We start from the raw sequence: 20,180 nt of genomic DNA on the forward strand, positions 1-20,180 counted from the left end.
TGGGGGAATACAATGTAGCTGCACATGTGTTTCATCAGGGCAGACAACACTCTGGTCAGCACTTTGGAGAATATTGGCTGAGACATCCCTGATGCCATGGCCACTGTCGCTTGGAAGGAACCACTTGCCAGGAAATGGAGAACTGGCAGGACCTGCACTAGAGGAGGGATACCTGTGGGGTGACGGATAGCTAAAATCAGGTCTGGCTCCAATTGGGCACACAGTTCTTGGATTGTGGCCCTATCAAGTCTGTAGGTCAGGATAATGTGCCTGTCCTCAATTATCGCCAGGTCCACCAGGGGTCTGTACACGGGGGAATGTCTCCATGTCCTATTCATCCTCAGCGGTTGAACTCTAGGGTGAAAAACGGTGAGCAGAGGGTCATATTCACACATATGCTGCAATAAAAATGCATTTCTTCCTTTACAGAAACAGTATGTGAATTTGAGAGTCAGTTGATGTGCCAATGTCTGCTGTGACGCAGTTAGGTGCCATGGCCTGTGCCTCCCTGAAATGGTGACTGCCTGACCTGTGAGGAGAGACAAGTGGAAATGAGGTAATTTCGCTGGTGTTATGCGCCGTTGTGGTCAGCGGTCGACGACCACTGCACAACTTCGCATTGGTTATCATTGGGCCCTATGGGTTCCAGGAGCCAATGGCGATGTACGCCGGCAGTGACAGTACACACCGCCGCGGACGTGACCGCCATTTTCTATCTGTTCACTCACTTGCTACCTGACCTTCAACAGGAGAGGACCTACACTGCAAGTACAGCTGTGACCTGTGTCTGGAAGCGACAATGGCTCGAGTGTCTGGGGAAAGGGCTCCTGTCATCGCCAAGGAGGTGCGGACCCTGGGGGACTTTGACAGGTGGAGCACCCACTGCGGCAAACAGTGGGAGGACCTGCGCCACTGGGCAAGGAAGACAGCGGAGGCCCAGCTGGAGCTGGCCTCACAACAAGGAAGGGGTGCCCCTCGTACCCTGACCGCCCTGAAGTTCTGCATCCTGGCGGTGGCCTATCAGGAGTTGGATGGGCGCTTGAAGGCATCACAGCAGCCACAAGGGGGTGAGTACAGATTCCGAATCACGACTTTGCACGTGTTAAGGTTTTACCTGGGTGGGGGATGTGGGCTGTGGGTGCCCCTAGGTCAGGGCGAACATGGCAGGGTAGGTCCCTTGTTGGGCAGGCTCTGAAGCAATCTAACCCAAATAGTGTTAGTGGGCATTTACTACTGGGCAGGGTCCTGTGGGTTTCAGGTGTGCAGCTAATGGCGTTAGGCAATGTACCCCATGGGCTGGTGACTAGCTTTGTAAGTGGTAGTGCATGGCCTAGTGCATAGGGCTGATCCCTGTGTGTTGTGTATGCCAACAGTAGTGTTGTTGCTGGCATTGACCAAGTGGATCCTCTGTCTCTCTCCCCCTCCTTGTTTTGTCACCCTGTCCTTGTGTGCATTAGATTCATCTGGCGGAGGAGCAGAGGCACCGGCGATGGAGGGAGCTGCATCCTGCATGGGCCTGGAGGGCGAATCCGCCGACGGTGAGGGCACCAGTGGGACGGAGGGCGAGGGGAGCACCACGACGGAGACAGGAGGGGATACTACCGACAGCAACTCCTCCTCCGATAGAAGCTCCCTGGCGGTGGCGGACACCTCTGTGCCCACCCCAACAACAGGTACAGCCGCCACACCCCCCTACCAGCACTGCCCTCCTAGCAGCCCCTCAGCATGTTTCCCGGGCCCGCTCACCCAGGAGGGTGGGCATCAGTGCCCTCAGTGAAGAGGCTATTGACCTCCTGAGATCCCTCACTGTTGGGCAGTCAACCATACTGAATGCCATCCAGGGTGTTGCAGGGCATTTGCAACAAATAAATACATACCTGGAAGGCATTCACTCTGGCGTGGCGGCCCAACAGAGAGCATTCCATGCTCTGGCCTCCGCACTGATGGCAGCCATTGTCCCTGTCTCCAGCCTCCCCCCTCCAACTTCCTCTACCCAGTCCCAATTCCCATCAACCCCAGCCTATCGCAAGCACACCTTCAGGCCAGCAATCGCCCAAATCAACACCCAGAAGTGGTACAGGCAAACACAAGCACCACACTTCATCTCACAGGCACTCACACAAGCACCATCCCCATTCAGACACACCAACATCCACTGCCTCCACTGTGTCCCCCTCCTCCTAGTAGAATCTCCCACTCACACCTGCATGCACTACATCCTCACCCACTACCTCCATCACCAGCACGCCTATCACCAGCACGCCCCTCACTGGCAGTCACCACCCCGACATCCATGCACACGTACCCTGTGTCCTCTCCCACTGTGTCTGTGACCCCCTCCTCCCAAAGTACACAAACGCAAGCACACCCCCACCCAACAGCCATCCACCTCACAACAGCATCCAGCTCATACACCCAAACACAGCAGACTGACACCTCCTACACCCACTCCCTCTTCCTCCACTCCCAAACCTTCACCCTCTTCCCGCCCCAGTGTCCTTAAGAAGCTTTTCCTCACCAACATTGACCTCTTCCCTACCCGTCCCCACCCCCGTACTTCACCACGGGCCAGGGTGGCCAGGACCCAGCCCAGCACCTCAGCCACACAGTCCACGGCCACACTGGTTTCTGCAGCTGTGAGAGGCTCCAAGGAGGCACCCGTAAGCCCAGCCAGTGTGCCACCAACACCTGCCAAGGCCAAGAAGGGTTGGCCACCTGGCAAGGGCAAGAAGGGGACAGCATCCAGCAAGGGGAAGGAGGCACAACCGGCCAGCAAGGCCAAGTCAAAGACTCCAGCTGGCAGAAGCAAGGAGACACCACCATCTGCCAAGGGCAGGAAGGGGCACAGAACACCAGCCATGGCACTTCAGCCGTCTGAGGCTGCAGGTGAAGGCCTGGAGGCTACCACCACAACCACCAGTATCGCCACCTGCACCGCGGCCAGCACCGCCACCTGCACCGTGGCCAGCACCGCCACCTGCCCGCCGCAAGCAGCACCACTGCCAGCAGCAGCAGCCCCAGTGGGCAGCCGTCCGAGGCTGCAGGTGAAGGCCTGGAGGCTACCACCACAACCGCCAGCACTGCCACCTGCACTGCGGCCAGCACTGCACCGCCGCAAGCAGCACCACTGCCAGCAGCAGCAGCCCCAGTGGGCACTCGTCCGAGGCTGCAGGTGAAGGCCTGGAGGCTACCGTCACCTGCAGCGCAACTGCGATTCACTGAGCAGCCGTTACCGCTGGAGAGCAGTGTGTAGTGGTGACTACATGGGCTGCAGTGCGTCTTGGCCCCTGCAAAAGCTGTAGTTGTGACACCTAGGTGAGAGACTGTGACCTTGCTCTCCAAAACATCTGCATCACAGGGCGCAATGCCCCCTCCAGAACTAGTGGAAGAAGCCATCCACTCAGCCCCTCCTTGCCAGGATGAAGCACAATGGGCCCCCTCCAGAACCAATGGAAGAAGCCATCCACTTGAGCCATCCACAACTACAGCTTTTGCAGGGGCCAAGACGCACTGCAGCCCATGTAGTCACCACTACACACTGCTCTCCAGCGGTAACGGCTGCTCAGTGAATCGCAGTTGCGCTGCAGGTGACGGTGCTGGCAGTGGTGGTGGTAGCCTCCAGGCCTTCACCTGCAGCCTCGGACGAGTGCCCACTGGGGCTGCTGCTGCTGGCAGTGGTGCTGCTTGAGGCGGTGCAGTGCTGGCTGCAGTGCAGGTGGCAGTGCTGGCGGTTGTGGTGGTAGCCTCCAGGCCTTCACCTGCAGCCTCGGACGGCTGCCCACTGGGGCTGCTGCTGCTGGCAGCCCCTCCTTGCCAGGATGAAGCACAATGGGCCCCCTCCAGAACCAATGGAAGAAGCCATCCACTTGAGAGACTGTGGCCTTGCACTCCCCAGGACCAAGCAGTGGGCAAACCACCCACTTGAGACTGTGGCTTTGCACTCCCCAGGACCAAGCAGTGGGCAAACCACCCACTTGAGAGACTGTGGCCTTGCACTCCCCAGGACCAAGCAGTGGGCATGTAGCCCCCTCTAGGAGCAGTGGACTTGTACCATCTTCCGGCTGAGGTGCCCCCCCTTCCCTGTCCCCCTGAGGTGCCTGTGTGTTTACGACCTGATGCCCCTGCAGAGTTCTCCCCGTATTGAGGCAGGAGTCAAGGGTGGCCTTGGCCTATGTGTTTTGGCCCAGTGGGCCATGGACAATTTTTGAGTGGGTATTGTCCTGCCTTTTGTATAGATTGTATATATTGTACATACTGTTTTTTCTTTATGAACGTATTTCTAAGTATTACTAATATTACACTCATTTGACTCCATTCCTTTTGTCCTTGCGTTATTCCTGAGGGTTAAGGGGTGTATATGTAATGTTGTTGCATGTGTTTGTGTGTGTGTGTATAGTGTTGTGAGTGAGGGTGGGGGTATTGCGTGTGTGTGTCACTCTCTTTTTTATCCCCCCCTCCCTTGTGTGCTAGATGCAGTACTCACCGTGGTCGCAGTCACTGGCATTCATGTTCCTAGTGTATGAGAAGATACACCAGCATGGGGAACACCTCCAGCTCGGGCTCCATGGCGTCCTGGTTCTTCCTTGAGTGTCGAGAGGTGAGTCGTTTCCCTTCAGAGTACTGTTTCTGCTGTGCTTTTGTGGCGTTGGTACCACCCCGGAAAAGCTGGCGGATTGTAATGGAGTGGGTGGTACATAGTCTTCTGCCTGGCTGTTGGCAGTTACCGCCATGGTGTTTGTTGCTACCGCCGTGGCGGTCGGAGTGTTGGCGGTTTCCGCTGTGGTCACGATTCCATTTTTTTTACTGCCGGCCTGTTGGCAGTGTTACCGCCCCTTTAGCACCGACTGCCAGGGTTGTAATGAGGCCCATTATCTTTTATTTTGGCAAAATGTGGTTTTCCCCTGCAATTTAAACAATGCTTTAGAAGATCTATAAGGACGCAGAAACTAGAATACCATTTAATTCAAAAGAGATAAGCTTGGTAACAATTCAAACAGGCACCAGTCAGGGTTGCCCAGTGTCCCCAATCCTGTTTACTTTCTTCATTAAACCACTAGCTGCTAAACTTTGTAATAAGCTTTCAATTGCCCCACCATTAGAAAGGGTGGCAAAAATAAAACTTTTTGCAGATGATATCATCTTGTATTTTGAAAAGTGAAAAAAGTAATATTAAGGGATCATTGGATGAAGTTCAGGAATGTACTTCTGGGGTGGGTCATAAAATTAACTACTCAAAATTGGAGGTTTAATTGCTTAATGTGAAGGCAAGCAATCATCCTCAAAATCTTCAGCAGCAATTTGTTTCTCAGCTCCCAGTTCACTATTTGGGGACTTTCATAACTTCTAACTTTGCAGATTTGTTACGCTGAAGAAAGTGAAGGAGTTATTGAACAGATGGACCTTACTTCCATTATCTCAGATTGGTCACATTTCTTTAAACAAAATGGCAATTTTACCATTATTTTTATTTATCTTTTCCAGTATCCAAATTAAAGTCAATATTCTATCCTAAATAAGTCAACTCCCTTTTTAAGAAATGTATACAGAATAATAAACATCCTAGGGCCCATTTGTCAGTTCTACAATTAAATAAGGATCGGGGCTGGCTTTACCCCACCTTTGGGACTAGTATCAGGCATCATTTTTAGATAATACGGATAGGCTATATAGTGGTACTTGGTGTGCAGGCTGCTTGTATTGAACAGTTCTTCAGGTTATGGAGCATTCTTAGGTGACATGTATTTATGCTGCTGGAGGATTGTACATATATGGGCCTAGCTACATTAAAAACTACTTTGAAAAGCTGGAATGCCAAGGGGGATTTTTAGTTGCTGATTTTTTTTATTAGTCAAAGGTGAAAAACCTAGGCAGAGTTAGAGAAGTTACATACCTTCTGCAACACTTTTTCTGTTAATTACAGTAACTACCTGCAGATTCCTCACCTTTTGAATAACCCCCAGCTTGGACTGAAACTTTTTTGATAGTTCTCCGTGTCTACACACCTCTGCATGAGGCACTGCATGATGTCACTGGGGCCATAAGAAGCCCCCGTCAGTGTAAATAGCTCCAACTGGCAAGCTCACATCAGTTTCCATCCATTTCTTATGTGCCTTCGAGGCGAGCAGATGTAACTAACTTCAAAATTGTATGTACAGCTCTTTATGTTAAAACCACAGTTTAAACATATCAGTATACATATAGTTACCAGAAAAAGTGTTACTGATAACCAGGCTCCTTTGGCATATACAGTCATGCAAAGAGGAGCAGGGTGGGTCAGTGAGGAATCCAGAGATAGATACTGTATCCACCCAAAAAAGCCATCACCGAAGGTAAGCAACTGCTTCTTCTGATGGATATATCTACGTGCATATCCTCACCTTTTGAATAGAATGCCTAAGTAGTTTCACTACCAGAGGTGGATGCATGACGGTCTATACTCAAAAAATCTACAAAGCAGGACAAGCACAGTGGCCATTCCGCCTCAGTTCAGAATCCTAACAATAATGCTTCACAAAAGTGTGAAGGGATGCCCAAGTCGCTGCTTTACAAATACCTGCAACTGGAACCCCTCTAGCTAAAGCAGAGGTAGAGTTAGCTGTAGTAGAATGAGCACAAATATCTTCAGGAGGCTCCATCTGTGCCATAGCGTAGCAGATCTTGATACAGATGATAATACACCTCAATAGGGTTCCTTCTTAAACTGCTTTCCCCAATTTACCCCACAAAGAGTTGGTCATCCAGTCTGAGTTTGCGTGTTCTGTCCAAGTAGAAACTAACATCCCTTTTAGGGTCCAAACTGTTCATGTAGAAACTAACATCTCTTTTAGGTTCCAAACTGTTCATGTAGAAACTAACATCTCTTTTAGGTTCCAAACTGTCCACGTAGAAACTAACATCTCTTTTAGGGTCCAAACTGTCCACGTAGAAACTAACATCTCTTTTAGGGTCCAAACAATGAAGTCTTTCTTTCTCTTTAGCTGAATGTGGAAGAGGATAGGATGTGTAAAGGGTAATGGATTGACCGAAATTAAAGGGAGTAACCACTTGACAGGAAAACAGCCCTGGTTCTCAATACCAGCTTATCAGGAAAGAAAGTTGCAAAAGGAAGTTTTACACCAAAAGCTTGAAGCTCGATAACTCATCTTCCAGATGCTATAGCAATACAACACCTGGTTTTAAAAGTCAAGTTAAGAGCTTCAAAGAACAATTGTGAAGGGGTTCAAATGGAGAACACACTGGATAAGTCAAAACTAAATTATGATCCCACTGCAGCATGATAAAGGGAGTAGGAGGATACTTATTTGTAAGACCTTTAATGAATCTCAAAATCATAGGAGATTTCCACCGAAAAGACTCATCTGGTAAACAGAGAAAAGCAGGAAGGGCTGATAAGTAATCCTTAACTATGGCAAATGCGCAGCCCTGCTGAGAAAAGAAAAGGCAAAACACAAAATATCAGACAAGTGAGCCTTTTAAGGGATCTAAGGAATTATTATCATACAATTCAACAAATTTAGTCCATCTGTCAGCATTAACAGCTTTGGTGGTTTGTCTTCTAGACAATACAATATCCACCAAATCAGGATAAAAACAAACTGAGGGTACACTAATCAATCTCCAGGCATGTAGGTGCAGGCTCTGGATGAAGGGATGTAGAAACTGCCCCTGTGACAGGTCTCTCCTGTGAGGGAGACAGAGTGGAGGGCACAAGTAGAGGTGAAAGAGGTCTGAAAACCACACCACTTGTGAACTGACAGGTTATATTTATTTTACTTTGACCCAGTCAAGGCAAAGCTCCCTTAGCACCCGTAGAATCAAGTGTATGGGAGGTATTAATTGAAACACATCCCCCAAAGTTCCCTGCATCTAGGGATGATTAATTCTCCTTCCCACCCTCGGAAGGGATTGATGTCAGCCCTTGGCCAAAGTAAAAATCTAATCTTTCCTAGGATGGAAAAGGGTTTAAGAGGAGTTTGTTAATGGCGACAAATGTCTATGTTTGTGGTCATTCAAACCCTTTGAAGGCTACCACGGCCTTGGAATGCACCCATAGGTGTTGAGAACTCTGCTCTTGTGGCAGAGATCTCCCCACACATAGATGGCCTTAAACCATCCAGGAATCCTTTTGTGTTGTGAACTCCAGACAGGCATAAAAACTTAAATTCCGGTGTAATCTTATAATTACGAACAATTTACCTTTGTGAATAGAACCCCTTTTGATTAAGTTTCCTCTTTTTGTATATATATTTTCCTCACCAGTACATGACAGACCATTTAAAACAATATTCATTGCACTTTTTTCCACCAATCCCTTAGTTTGTAGCCTTTGTGGATAATGAGTGTGAACAACAAATACATGTTTGCAGAACAAGTTCTTACCTGAAGAGGGAAGAATATAAAAAAAGCAGCAACTGCAAGAAGGCCTGTGGGTCCAAGAGTTAAATAGGAAAATGCTGAGCACATAATGAGGTAAACCGGAGTGCTGAAGGCCATTGGCCCGAATATGGCAGCTTCAAACAAGCGATGACCATCATTGCAGAGTAAATTCATTACCTGGAAGAAATTAAGAAGAATAGGTGATAAGTGTGCATTTCCCTTGCAGGTCTTATGGACTAAGGTCAGATAGGAGCCTTAAAAAAATTATGATATCATGGATTAAAATAAGGCTGCATGTCAATCATAGGCACTGTCCTTAGGGTTCAGGTGAATTAAATGAAAGTGAATATAATAGGGAAAGAATCATAACAATACTAAAGGCCTTATTCCACCAGACCAATAAACATTGATTTGGGTGCAAACTCACATTTGTGACCTAATTGTGATTATAATTGGGAAGCGTCCTCTTGATATTGCAACCATAATTTTAACAAGGTAGAACTGTGCCAGCTTGGCTAGTGCAGCACATTCTGAGTTTGTACGTGTTGGACCAGGGCAAATGCTCTTGGTACATAATCTCCCACTCCCAGCTCAAAACTTGGGTTTTTTAATTGCTTACCACAGAAACATCTGGAGATATATTACTGGAAGCACAATTAACACCCAGGATAGCCTAAGAATGGGATTGAGTCCCTTAGAGGATAGAGCACAGTGAAGATCTATGACTAAACAGGAACTAATGGCCCAAATAAGATTGAAGGAAGCCAGTATGATAGTATGTTATCACACTGACTATTGGAAACAGTTTTACACTGATGGTTATTGTTTGTAATTATAATGCCTAACGGCCTTATTTCGAGTTTTCTGGATGCAATAGTCCATCGCATAACTGGAGGATGTCCCATCTGTTGTATTACAAGTACAATACAGCTTATGACATAATTTGATGGACACAATATCCGTCATGTTTTGATAGAGTAACAAACCTGACAAACTCTAAACAAGGAGGTAAGTTCTCATTCTGGTGTCATTCATTCAAATAGCTATACTTTTAAAATGCACAATTTTTCTCACTATTGTTCCTGTGATTCAAGAGTTTGCTTGCACAAGTAAAGTTTTGTTTCATACTCATGGGTTGCCATATCAATACATTTTTCTTAATGTAGTTGCTTCACATTGAAATACATTCTATAATTTCTAATCAGTGCAAATAAAAAGCATTGTTTCTACTTAATATATGGTACTAAAAAATGAGTTACTTACCTGTAACTGTGGTTCTCGAGCATGGTATCTTTCATAGACTCACATGCTTGAATCATTCCCTCTCATCGAAGTGGGATTCCCTCTGTAACTTTAAACTGGCAGTGAAAGGTACTGACAGCTGAGAAGGGCATAAGCAATACCCACTTTGTTAGCACTTCTACCTCATTTTAAAAGACCCAAACATCAGAAAATCGGTCAATGAGGTGACAGTGCTCTGTGTCTCATCACTCTCACAGGCCTTTCCTCCTCAGATTCTGTAGCACAAATGTGGAAATAACAAGCAAAGAGGCAATATCTAGGGTGAGCCTCATTTGGGGAACAGGGTGGGCCCCATTCAAATTTATGACAAATACCAACACTGGAGAACCACAGTTAGTGGTCAGTAACTTGAGTTTTCTCCAGCATTGGATCTTTCACAGATTCTCATTCATGAACCAGAATAGTAAGCAGTATTATTATTTCAGCTCAATATATACATTTATGTAACGTTGATAGGCTAAAATAGATAGGCTCACCTTCTTTCAAGAGATGATAACTGCTCGTATCACCACTGTATCTCTACCTGCAACTGCTACCAGGCAATAGTTTCTAGTGAGGGTGTGTCTGCCCCTCTATATTGCTGTCCGCAAATTTCCATTAGTGGCACTTCAACATGGCCATTCTACTTTTGGAATGGACTTTAGGTGTTTGTGTTAGTGGTCTCCCTGCTTTTTTGTGACAAAAAACTACTGTTGCAGGTAAACTTTTACGTGGTGCCAGGAAAAACACTAGAAGTGGTTAGATGTTCATATTTGTATAGTTCTGTTCAGATAGCACTTGAGCTACCTTGATGTCCCAGGTGTGCAGAGCTCTTTCAACTGGGCTCGAGGGATTTTCAGAGTATGATATGAGGATCATTGGTTCGTTGAGGTGATATTCAATCCGTTCTTAAAATACAAATTTTGAATTATTCTTTAATATGACCTTATCTTTTGTAAGCTGCAGGAAAGTTTCTGTGGTGATAAAGGCCTGAATCTTATTAACTCTACTCACTAATATTATGGCTAGGAGCAATGTTTTTTTCCAAGTTAAATACTTTAGTTTTGACTTGTTAATAGGCTCAAATGCATCTGATGTCAAGTGCGAAAGCACAGTATTCTTTTCTTATGCTATTGATGGTGTTCTAGATGGTGTGAATACTCTGAATAAGCCTAACACAAACTCCTGGACTATTGGGTGTGACCATACAGATGACTCACCAGGTGTCTGTTTGAGAAGTAAGATGGCTGCCACGTGAACTCTAACTGAAGTATGTTTGAGTCCTGACCTTGCCAGGTCTTGAAGGTATGGAAGTAGCTGATGGGCATGAATATAGAAGTGATGTAATTTGTTAATGTGACAACACAGAGTATATTTTCCATTTTGCAGCATATGTTTTATTTGTTGGCACAACCCTGGCCGGTGCCAAGATACCCTTATAGTATTGTGAGTAACTGTCCAAATTCATGGTGCTCAAGAGCTCGGCTACTAATTTCAGAGACTGTGAGTTGGGGTTAGAAATCAGACTCTGGTATCTGGATAGAAGATCCAATGTGACTACAGCACAATGGGTGTCTCTTGAGCTAGTAGTAGCAGTTCCGAAAGCTAGTACAGTCTCAGTCATGAGGGGGGGGGCTACAAAAATCACTCTGCAGGTTTCTCTTTTCATTTTGCCAATTTTTACATGAGGTAATTGTGAATTTCTGCATTTGTTTTTGTGTGCGATAAATGTTTTTCAATTAAAATAGTTTTTTTTTTACAAACGCTATGAATTGATGCCAGTGAGAGGTAATTGGTTTTCCCTTCTCATTGTGAATAGTAATTCTTTCCAAGTAAATTACAGTGTTGGCTCGTGTCTCTTTTGTGCACTTTCTAAAAGTGGCATTTTCAAACTTACAATCCAAAAACCAACTTTACCAAAAGATGTATTTTTAATTTGTGAGGTTAGAGACCCCAAACTCCATATCTCTATCTCCTCCCAATGGGAAACTACCCTTAAAAGATATTTCAGGGCAATCCCGTGTTAACCTATGGGAAAGATAGGCCTTGCAGTAGTGAAAACAGAATTTGACAGTATTTCACTATCAGGACATGTAAAACACACTAGTACATGTTCTACCTTTTAAATACACTGCACCCTGCCCAGGGGACTGCCTTGGGCCTACTTTAGGGGTGACCTACATATAGTATAAGGGAAGGTTTGGGCCTGGCAAGTAGGCACACTTGCCAGGTCGAATTGGCAGTGCAAGACTGCACACAGAGACACTGCAAAGGCAGGTCTGAGACAGGTTTACAGGGCTATTCATGTGGATGGCACAATCAGTGCTACATGCCCACTAGTAGCATTTGATTTACAGGCCCTGGGCACCTCTGGTGTACTTTACTACGGACGACTTACCAGTAAATTAAATGTGAAATCATGGAAAACAAATCAGAATCACAATTTACACAGAAAGCATATGCACTTTAGCACTGGTTAGCAGTGGTGAAGTGCCCTGAATCCTAAAGCCAACCGAAGTAGATCAGAAAAAAATAGGAAGAAGTAGGCAAAAAGTTTGGGGATGACTCAGAAAAAAAGGGCCAGGCCCAAAATCCATCAAATGGCATGTGTATGAACTTATTTTGAACCATGGCCCAGAACGAAGTGGCCCTCAGCCATCCTTGAATGCATAATACAGCTGCCCTGGCTAGTTGTCTCAATCAAATATTCGAGATGTCAATTGCTCAGTATAGATGATGCTTTTTGTTCCTCATAGAGGATAGCTTTTACTTCTTGCTTTTTAACATCTGGCTGCAAGTCCAGATCTATTGCTATATTAGTTCACATCTACCTGACCCAACAACTGCCATGGTATCAGCAGCCCTTATTGACATACAGGTCATAGAGGAAAATCTTTTTCCCACCATGTCCATTCAATAGCCTTCTTGATCAGCTGGGGATGTTCAAGGTGCATCGGGTTCCTGGATCTCCACTGTGCCAATTGCATGATGATAGAATCTGCTTTAGGGTGGTCAAGGAGGCATAGAGGCACATTTGAAGGGCTTTTGTCAATTCATGGTTTAACAGTTGCCACTGTAGCTGGTGTTTGTATTCATCTTATGTCCTCTTGCTAAATGTGATCCACCATGGGAATTGCCTTGACCTACCTTTTTCTGGTTCCTTGAATTTGTAGAGGAAACATTCATTGCTAATTGTAACTAAAACCTCTTGGCAGCCCTGTCAAAGATTTTTGGGTTTACAACAGGTCAGATGTAAGATTCACATTCCTCTCCCAATGGGAGGTCTGTTGAGTGAACCTCATCGTCTCCTACATTTGTATATTGATTGCCATCAAATGTGTCTGGCTTGATGGGTGGTTGAAGTATGTCTAAAACTTGTTGGACTACTTGACGTGGCATTTCAGGTGGATGGTGTTCACCTCCATGTGAAATTTGTGGTGCAGGTGTCAGAGAGGCTAGATTTGCTGAGGAGGCACAGGTGTAGGTGCTTATTGTGGACAAGTCAGAAAAAGTGAGTAACAGTCTTCCTTTATGTGCCTCAGATCTTTAACAAGACCCACTGGTATCCTCATCATGTATCTTTGCTCACAAGCTTCATACATTCAGAGGTATAATATTGGCAGTGGTAGTATTCTCTATTCTCCCAACATTGGGAAGTGAATTATGGGCAGGTCTCTGGTTGTTCCTTCAAGGAATATATCTGTTCCTCTTCTGTGTCCTGGCATTTTATCTGCCCTGGACTATACGTCTTTGCAAAAGAATCATCGGTATCTGATTCCTTCTCCCTTTCCACTTCTAGAAGCTTCACTGAAGGCTGAGGAGGAATTTTACTTAGAGAGGTTTGCTCCAGGTATTATAGCATCATGGACAGTGAAGTCATCAGTGATATAATCACCGATGTTGGCAGTGGTTGTACCTTGGATTGTTCAGTCATCAATGGGTGATTCGCCAATGGGTCATTGTCGACAGAACCACCTTCGACGGGCTCCTAGTAGCCAGTATATTCATGGATGCATCTTTCATCTGTGGTGATTGTGTCACTACTGTCTCCCCATATTGTTTTTTAACTTCACAGGCATAGACAGACTTACTGTTGACAGTGGCAAGAATGCCTCTTCTTTCTCTTGGGAGGATGTACCTGCTGACTTTTCAAGAGCTGCTTTTTCTAATACTCTCTGGAGGAAAATTCCTTAGTCCTAGTTTTGGCCAAAGAGGATTCCCAATAATCAAGGAGAAGGTCCTGTGCCAGCTCCCCCTGCTGCCCGTATCCTCTGCTAGCCATAGCCCAATCTTCTGAGTAGGTGCAGGGTGCTGCAGGTCATTTTGTTGCCTTTCGCTTGACTGCTGCTGTTGCTACCTTTTTTGGCCACTCTGGCCTATGCCCTATGTCCCGCCCCCCCCCCACTTCCACTGCCTTTCTCGCCGTTTCCTTCCTGTATTTTTCCACCTGCCTGCCTCCCACTGTACCCCTCCCATCCCAGTACCTTCTTAATGGCAGTCACAGCGTGACCCCACAGAGAAGATTCTGTGCCAGCTCCCCCCACTACCGGTGGCTTTTGCCAACATCTGTCCACTCTTCTGAATAGGTGCAGGGGGCTGCAGGGAATTTTGCTGCCTTTGCCTTGCCTGCTGCTGTTGGCAACTTTTTTGGCCTCTCCGGACTGTACCCCGTGCCCCAGCCCCCACCACCCCTGCTGCCTTTCCCGCCATTTCCTTCCTGCATTTTCCTGTCCACCTGCTTCCCACTAGGCCCCTTCCCTTTTAGTACCTACTTAATGGCAGTCACATTGTGACTCCACTGAGCAGGTCCTGTGCCAGCTCCCCCCACTGCCCGTGGCATCTGCCAGCCTCTGCACAGGGTACTGCAGGACATTTTGCTGTCTTTGCCTTGCCTTACCTGCTGTTGTTGCTGCCTTTTTGAGCCTCTCCGGCCTGTTTCCGGTACCCCTGCCCCCTCCCCCTGCTGCCTTTCCTGCCATTTCCTTCCCATGTTTACCAGCCAGCCCGCATCCCACTGCGCACTTCTGACCCCAGGACCTACTTAATGGCGGTCACAGTGGGCACGCGCAGGGCAAGCCTGTCTACACTGGTCCATGCCTGGACCACACCCAGCGCCAGGAACCCTTGCTCGCCCACCATCCGATACTGCATCGCCGACCTCCAGGCCCTGGACTAGTCACCAGCCCCACACACATCGCAGGCCACACCCTGGACTCCATCTTCACAACTAGCGAAAAAAATCAAGTTCAGCCGCACAACGGAGCTTACATGGACCGACCACCACCTGATCCACTTCACCATAACCAGCAGACCGGAGCTGTCCAACACACCCCAAACACCCCCTCCGCAGATGGTGAAAGGTCACGGAGACCCAATGGACCACCACCCTCCAGATCAGCAAACCCATCCTCTCAGGCAACCTCAAACAAGACACCAGTAATCCGAATGGATCAACAACGGTGCCCCTGCAAGGAACTCCAACCCTAGGAGATCTAGCAAGCCCACAAGATGGTTCACCCCCAAACTACACACACTCAAGAGAAAATGCAAAGGCTAGAAAGACAGTGGGTTGGTAGCAGGGACCACGCAGACCGGACCACCTTCAAAGCTGAACTGAACAAATATCATCTCTGCCTCAAAGAAGCAAAAAAAATTGCCCTATTCGGCCACATCGAGGAGAGCACCACCCACTTGAAGGAACTCTTCTAGATCATTAAAGAGTTTTCCTGCACAGCAGCCACTGAAAAGAATATCCAACCCACCCAGGCCCTACTATTCACTAGCTGACTACTTCCCTGACAAGGTCACAGCCATCTACAGTAACTTTCAACCACAACCAATCAGCATCAAACCCCTTCTGACCCCGTCTGAGGACTCTCCTAGTGACCTCATCACGGACTGGAGGCCACTATCTATCCTGCAAACAGCCACCCTCATGACCTCAACACACTCCGGCGCACCCAACCTCCCTTGCCCACATTACATATTCAACCTTGGCCAGAAGGAATTCAGCAGCATCTCTCTCCCATACTCAACACCTCCATCAGGACCGCCACCAGCCCCAAAGCATGGAAACACGCAGAGGTCAAGCTGCTCCTGGAGAAACCTTCTGCAGAGCCCAGGGAACTCAAAAATTCCCACACCACCTCTCTGCTCCCTTTCCCAGCCAAGGTCCTTAAAAAACCCATCAACAAACCACCCTCCAAACACCTGGAAAAATGCAACCTACTTGACTCCTCCCAAATCAGTTTGTGCTCCAAACACCGCACCAAGACAGCCCTTATTGTTGCAATAGACAACATCAGGTCCCTCCTCAACCACAGAGAGAAAAAAGCAGCCCTGTTCCTCCTAGACTTCTCCGCAGCGTTCTACACCATCTCCCACTTCACCCTTACTGCCAGACTCCAACACATTGGGATCCGAGGCAATGCCCTCAAATGGAGCCACACCTTCATCACAGGCTGTACTCGGAGGGTCCACCTCCCAACTTTCACCTCAGAACCTAAGACAACATATGCAGTGTTGCCCAGGGATCCTCTCTCAGCCCCTCCCTCTTCAAAGTCTATGTAACGCAGCTGGGCGAGATTGTTCATTTCCATGGACTCAAAATCATCTCTTATGCCAATGACACTCAAATAATACTCTCCCTTGTCAAAGACCACGCCATCCCCAGAAACAACTTCAGCAACTCCATGACACACGTTGCTGAATGGATGAAATCCAACTGCTTGAAACTGAACACGGAGAAGACAGAAGTAATCATCTTCAAAAGCAACCCCTCCCCTTGGGACGACTCACGGTGGCCCTCCACACTTGGACAATCCCCTGTCACTAACTAATTGCGCACGCAAACTCTGCATCATCAACAGCAAACAACTTCAAACAGCAGATAAACGCAGTGGCCTCCTCTAGGTTCCACAACCATCAATACCAGAAAAACGGTCACCCAAGCCCTCATCGCCAGCAGGTTAGACTACGGAAATGCCGTCCATGTCGGACTCCCCACTCAGCTCCTCCACCGCCTCCAGACCATCCAGAACACAGCAGCGAGACTCATCCTAGACCTTCCCAGAATAACTCACATCACCCCCCACCTCAAAGGTCTACACTGGCTGCCGGTGCACAAGAGGTGCAAATTCAAGCTTCTCACCACTGCCTACAAAGCCCTCAACAATTTCGAACCCAAGCTAATTAACTGCAGATTCTCCTTTGATCAGCCAACCAAGAAGCACTGCTCAACAACCCTCACCCATGTACCGAGAATCAGATGCAGCTACTGTGGAGAGCACTCCTTCTCCTACCTAACAGCCAAAAACTAAAGCGACCTCCCTCCAACCTCCACACCTCACACACACTCCTCAACTTCAGGAAAAAAACCTCAAGACTTGGCTCTTTGAGTAGCTCGGGCAAACAGCGACTACCCTGAGAGCCTTGATACCCCCTGGGGTGATAATTTGTGCTTATGAATGATTGATTGATCTCTTTTATCTCCTATCTTTTTGTAAGAATTAGAGTGAAGAGGGGTATTCAGATGCTTTATTCTTTTGAATCCACCTGAGTAGTCTTCCCCCACTGTGAATGAGGATCTTGGCAGAATGTGTTCTGCAGATTTTGCAGTCTCTGGCCTTGGCAGTCGGGTTAGAGGCAGTAGATTGAGCTCTTGTGAGTTTCATCAGAGACAACTGCCATTTTCCTACAGAATCACAAGGCTTAAAGAGACTGCTTTCAGATTTCTCCATAGTTGCCATTTCTCAGGGGCTGTGGGGTAAGGTGTACACCTAAAGCCCAAGGAAAAGTTCACTTAATAGTATTTGAAGAAGTGCAAATCTCTGGAACTCCCTTCCACACAATGTGCAGTAGGAATATGGGGTCTGAATTCCTCTGGCAGGGTGAGGCAGAGCACTCTCTCCTCAGTCGTTGAAGTTTGGGTCTTTTAAAATGAGGTGCATTTGTTAACAATGTGGACACTGTCTATGCCATTCTCAGCTGTTAGTGCCTTGTATTTTAAAGTTACTGAGAGACTCCTACTTCAAAGATACGTCAAACATAGGGAATGATTTAAGTGTGAATCAAAGAAAGATCTAATGCTTGAGAATTCACTGAGTTCGAAAAGATAACAGTTTGAGCTTTGTTGCAGTTTAAACTCATGTCCTCCAGTGCATCACATCTGTCAGTGTCAAGCAATCAGCTCAGTGAGCTATCCTGCCAGCTTTCATACATGTGAAAATATCACTCTTGACTGAAGATTGGCAGGATAAACTTTCCTACTGTGAAGGGGATCCTGGGAATCAGAGGCTCTGAAGGATGGGGGAAACATGGAGGGTTTTTTGTGGAAGGCTGAACGTCTGAGACGTCCGTGGGAGTTGGCCATACTGGAGTCTGCTAAAACCATCATGTTCTATAGATATAACAGACACCTTTCTTATCAAATATGGACGCAGTTGCATTCAATTTGCACCCAAAATTCCTCTGCTGTGCACGGTTCTTGCTTTTTCTCCTCTCAGATCTGACAATAGTCGTGCCTTTATACTTCTTGGTTGTTGTCCCTCTCTTTAACAATTTACTAGTGACTTGCTGCTGTCCTAGACCAAGTTGGAGATATTTTCCTCCTGCCATTGAATCACTTTTGTGTTTAGTTAGCCCCTGCAACAGCAAAATAAAGCAAATTAAAGTGAAGCACCCATTGCAGAGTTCCTTGAGTTTAGCATAGTTTTTAGGCAGCAATAAAAATGGCGAGATAACTCTGGTGATTAATGTTCTTGCTGGAGAGTGATGGGGTTTTCTTTAGTGGCAGCTATCACTCATCTTAAAGAAGCGCACAGGATTAATATGCCTGCTGCAAAGAATGTGTACCATGTACATCACAATTGTTTTTTAAGTGGATAGCTCAGTGGGTTAATGCTTTTGTCATGAAGACCATTTTGATACCTGCAGTTCATAAGTTAAAATCAGAGTTTAGTACAGTGACCACTAAACTGTCATCAAAGAGCTGCATGCAAACCGCAAGACATTGGGTTCACACCTTACGTTTTTCTCCAGTCTTTCATTCTTCTAATGTTGCACAGATGGGTTAGTTTAGGTAGAAATACATTATCAGTAAAACCAACCGCAACCACAATGGTACGTTTTAAATCCAGAGTTTGTGATTCTTCAGACCACACACTAATAACATATACTGCATATTAGTCTGGATGACATGATTCCTACACCTTCTAATCCTCATTGTCATGTGCAAAATTCAGATAGACTGACTTACACATGTATGATTCACCATCTCTGTATATTGTGTGTTTGATGTAAAGTCCTACACTGCTATCAGTAATGCTGTAAAACAAATTAGATGCATATAGGAGAAGGGCTATAGGGAAATGAGGATCACTGTTGAAGGGTAGTTGTGTGGAAAAGGAGATCAGGTTGGGGGGGGGGGGCAAAAAAGCTTGTTGTACCAGGCACCACCAGCAATAAAGCTGACCCTGATCAAAAGGGTGTACCTCCATAACATTGACCGACCACTACATCAAGACAGTGTGGCTCAGTGCATTATGATGACAAATTGGCATACCACATAAGCAAAGGTAAGCAATAAAAGTACATTCAGGCAAATATATTAGGAGTATTGGCAATTAAAAAAAATAATAAAAAAAATAAAATAACTGTTGCCTCATTTAAAAAACATACAAACAGATTAGAAATTAATAACATGATTCCACTTTATCAAGATAAATAGGGGTGAATTAACATTAATAATTTTCTACTTACATTTTGCTAATCTATTTTAATTTCAACTATTGGGAAATAATTAAGGATCGATGTTTGTATAAGGGAAATGTAAGTATATTAACTATATTTGAAACAACAACAATTGCATTAAATATAAAGGAAAATTAGTTTAATAGATGTAAAATATGTAAAATAAAATAATTTACTGCTGGGTGTCATGCTTACATTAGATTAGGAACAATGAATAAAATGAAAATATTATAGCACCATTAAGATTGACAATTAATGTGGCTAGGTTAAGATTGAATATTAATGCATATTACTTAAAAAAAAAAAACAATAAAGGGTTAATTTAGGATGAAAATTATGGTAAGCATAACAAATTAAACAGAATAACAACTGTTTAGTTACATTAAAAAGTAAGATAACTATCAAGGTTAATTTAGGAAATCCGCCTTTCCTCCATGGTCATCCCAAATTGTTTTGCCTTTTCTGGGCCCTATTTTTGCTGGTCCTTGACGTCTGTGCATCAATACCCTTGCTGAAGAGCGTGCTCCTTTTTAAACATGGTCAAATTGGCTTATCGCTGAATGACATATTTAACTTACCTATAAGTCCCTAGTATGGCTTATCCTTGAATGACATATTTAACATACCTATAAGTCCCTAGTATATAGGGCATGGAAAATGCACCCAGTATCTGGAAGTTAAATGCTACCTGTTGACTGCAGCACCTATTGTGCTACCTACAAAATGGGCCTGGAAATCATAGTTTCAGGTGTATTGTGTGTAGCCTGGCTGCA

At 45.9% G+C, this 20,180-nt stretch overlaps 1 protein-coding gene across 1 annotated transcript in view; it reads right to left on the minus strand.

The window, feature by feature from the left end:
* Positions 1 to 20,180, minus strand: part of LOC138268264 (ATP-binding cassette sub-family C member 12-like) — a 1,444,059-nt gene that overhangs the window by 971,014 nt on the left and 452,865 nt on the right. The window contains exon 7 of the mRNA XM_069217748.1: positions 8,380 to 8,553. Coding sequence (XP_069073849.1) covers positions 8,380 to 8,553 — 174 coding nt within the window. The remainder of the gene's footprint in view (positions 1 to 8,379; positions 8,554 to 20,180) is intronic.

This window comes from Pleurodeles waltl, chromosome 12 (genome assembly GCF_031143425.1).
Source record: "Pleurodeles waltl isolate 20211129_DDA chromosome 12, aPleWal1.hap1.20221129, whole genome shotgun sequence".
NCBI lineage: Eukaryota > Metazoa > Chordata > Amphibia > Caudata > Salamandridae > Pleurodeles > Pleurodeles waltl.